At 46.4% G+C, this 1903-nt stretch overlaps 1 protein-coding gene across 1 annotated transcript in view; it reads right to left on the bottom strand.

Moving 5' to 3' along the window:
- parp4 (poly (ADP-ribose) polymerase family, member 4) overlaps nt 1–1903 on the bottom strand; it is a gene marked incomplete in the record, with an annotated part of 45772 nt that overhangs the window by 36728 nt on the left and 7141 nt on the right. The window contains 2 exon segments of the mRNA XM_014025808.1: nt 899–1036; nt 1114–1269. Of these exon segments, the coding sequence (XP_013881262.1) occupies nt 899–1036; nt 1114–1269 (294 nt within the window).

Here is a 1903-nt window from a genome sequence, read left to right as displayed (position 1 = left end):
GCTGCTTCATGGAAGAACAACCTCAGATTAGCCTGTTAGCTTTAGCGCCGATGCTATATTGCCTTATATGTATTAGCTGAACTCTGACTGGTTTTTTTGTTTCTGACTGATAGTGACTCAAAATCTAAAACATCAGATTCCTCTCCACAGTCTGGGCTGTAGAGCATTTTAGCTTAGCTCAGTTTTCATGCAGACATTCCCCTATGACATCACTTCCTGTTACTTCACATGCAAATATCTCAACAACTGTTCATCTCAGAGGCATGAAAATTATTTTGTAATATGATCTCAGTGTTATCTTTCCAAAAATAGATTTGCATTATTACAAAAATTTTGATGTCACAGGTACTTTAAATTGTTGTAAAACTGAAGCAATGCATTCTGGGTAGGCTACAGGACGAACAGGAACTCTTGTTCCTTTCAAAATAAGAGCGTGAATTAAAACTGTTTGGTGTGAGCTTCAGTTCGACATGAGACAGCYGGTTGGTGGTGAAGAGTCACAAATTATAATTCCTCCCTCTAAAAGCTCATAAGTTTATAATAATTTAGCTCCAATTGCTTCCTGCCACACAAAATGTTGTGGAAACTGTCTGCTAAATTAAAACTGTCACGAAGAAGTACGGTCAGTGAGAATATAAAGCTCTGTGAACACACTGCTGCCTGAGGGGGCGCTGTGTTAAGAAAAGATGGCTTTCCTCCAATGTTGAAGCAAATGATGATGAAACTTCAAACATTATTTGCGATTAGCACTACTCAATTCTAAATTTAGAAAGTGCAAATCAGAATCAGAATCATTTTATGATCCCAGGGGGAAATTGCAATTATTACAGGTCTTTAGGTCCAAATGAGCACTTTTGCCCTTTAGGGGACTAACGGCCAGCACTCATCAGAAGCTCACATCATTCAGGCTCAGCTCGCTGATGGGAACCCTCAGCACGGTGTCGAGGCAACCCAAAGCCTCGGTCCACAGCGTCTCCACAAACACCGCCACTTCCTGTGACACGCTTTCTGTGTTCAGCTTCTCCTCCAGCAGCAGCTGTCAATCAAACAGAAGAGTCGTCCAATCAGAACACCAGAGGAGCAGGAACAGAAACAAACTGCTGTGTGTCGTACCTGCTGCAGGGGGGCGGAGCCGAGGTGATACGCCTCTGGAGGAATGCTGCTCCTCCTCTCCAGGTGAGAACAGTCCTGTTCTGTCAGAGACTTGTAGACCTGCAGGGCTTTCTCTGAGGTGGACAGAAAGAACATCTGATCCTTCACCGCCTTCTTCTGTTGGAGCCAAGCACACAGAGAGCTTCAGACAGGACCTTTTAAATAAAGAAAACACACCACAACTCTGCTACAACACCACCACAACACCGCCACAACTCCACCACAACACTACCACAACACCACCACAACTCTGCTACAACACCGCCACAACACCACCACAACACTACCACAACACCTCCACAACACCACCACAACACCGCCACAACATCACCACAACACCGCCACAACATCACCACAACACCGCCACAACAATGCCACAACATCACCACAACTCTGCTACAACACCTCCACAACACCACCCCAACACCTCCACAACACCACCACAACACCTCCACAACACCACCACAACACCTCCACAACACCACCACAACACCGCCACAACATCACCACAACACCGCCACAACATCACCACAACACCGCCACAACACCACCACAACACCTCCACAACACCACCACAACACCTCCACAACACCACCACAACACCGCCACAACATCACCACAACTCTGCTACAACATCACCACAACACCGCCACAACAATGCCACAACATCACCACAACTCTGCTACAACACCTCCACAACACCACCACAACACCTCCACAACACCACCACAACACCGCCACAACATCACCA

The sequence above is a fragment of the Austrofundulus limnaeus genome, unplaced genomic scaffold (assembly GCF_001266775.1).
Source record: "Austrofundulus limnaeus strain Quisiro unplaced genomic scaffold, Austrofundulus_limnaeus-1.0 Scaffold501, whole genome shotgun sequence".
NCBI classification, from domain to species: Eukaryota; Metazoa; Chordata; class Actinopteri; order Cyprinodontiformes; family Rivulidae; genus Austrofundulus; species Austrofundulus limnaeus.
This window is presented reverse-complemented; position numbering and strand designations above follow the sequence as displayed.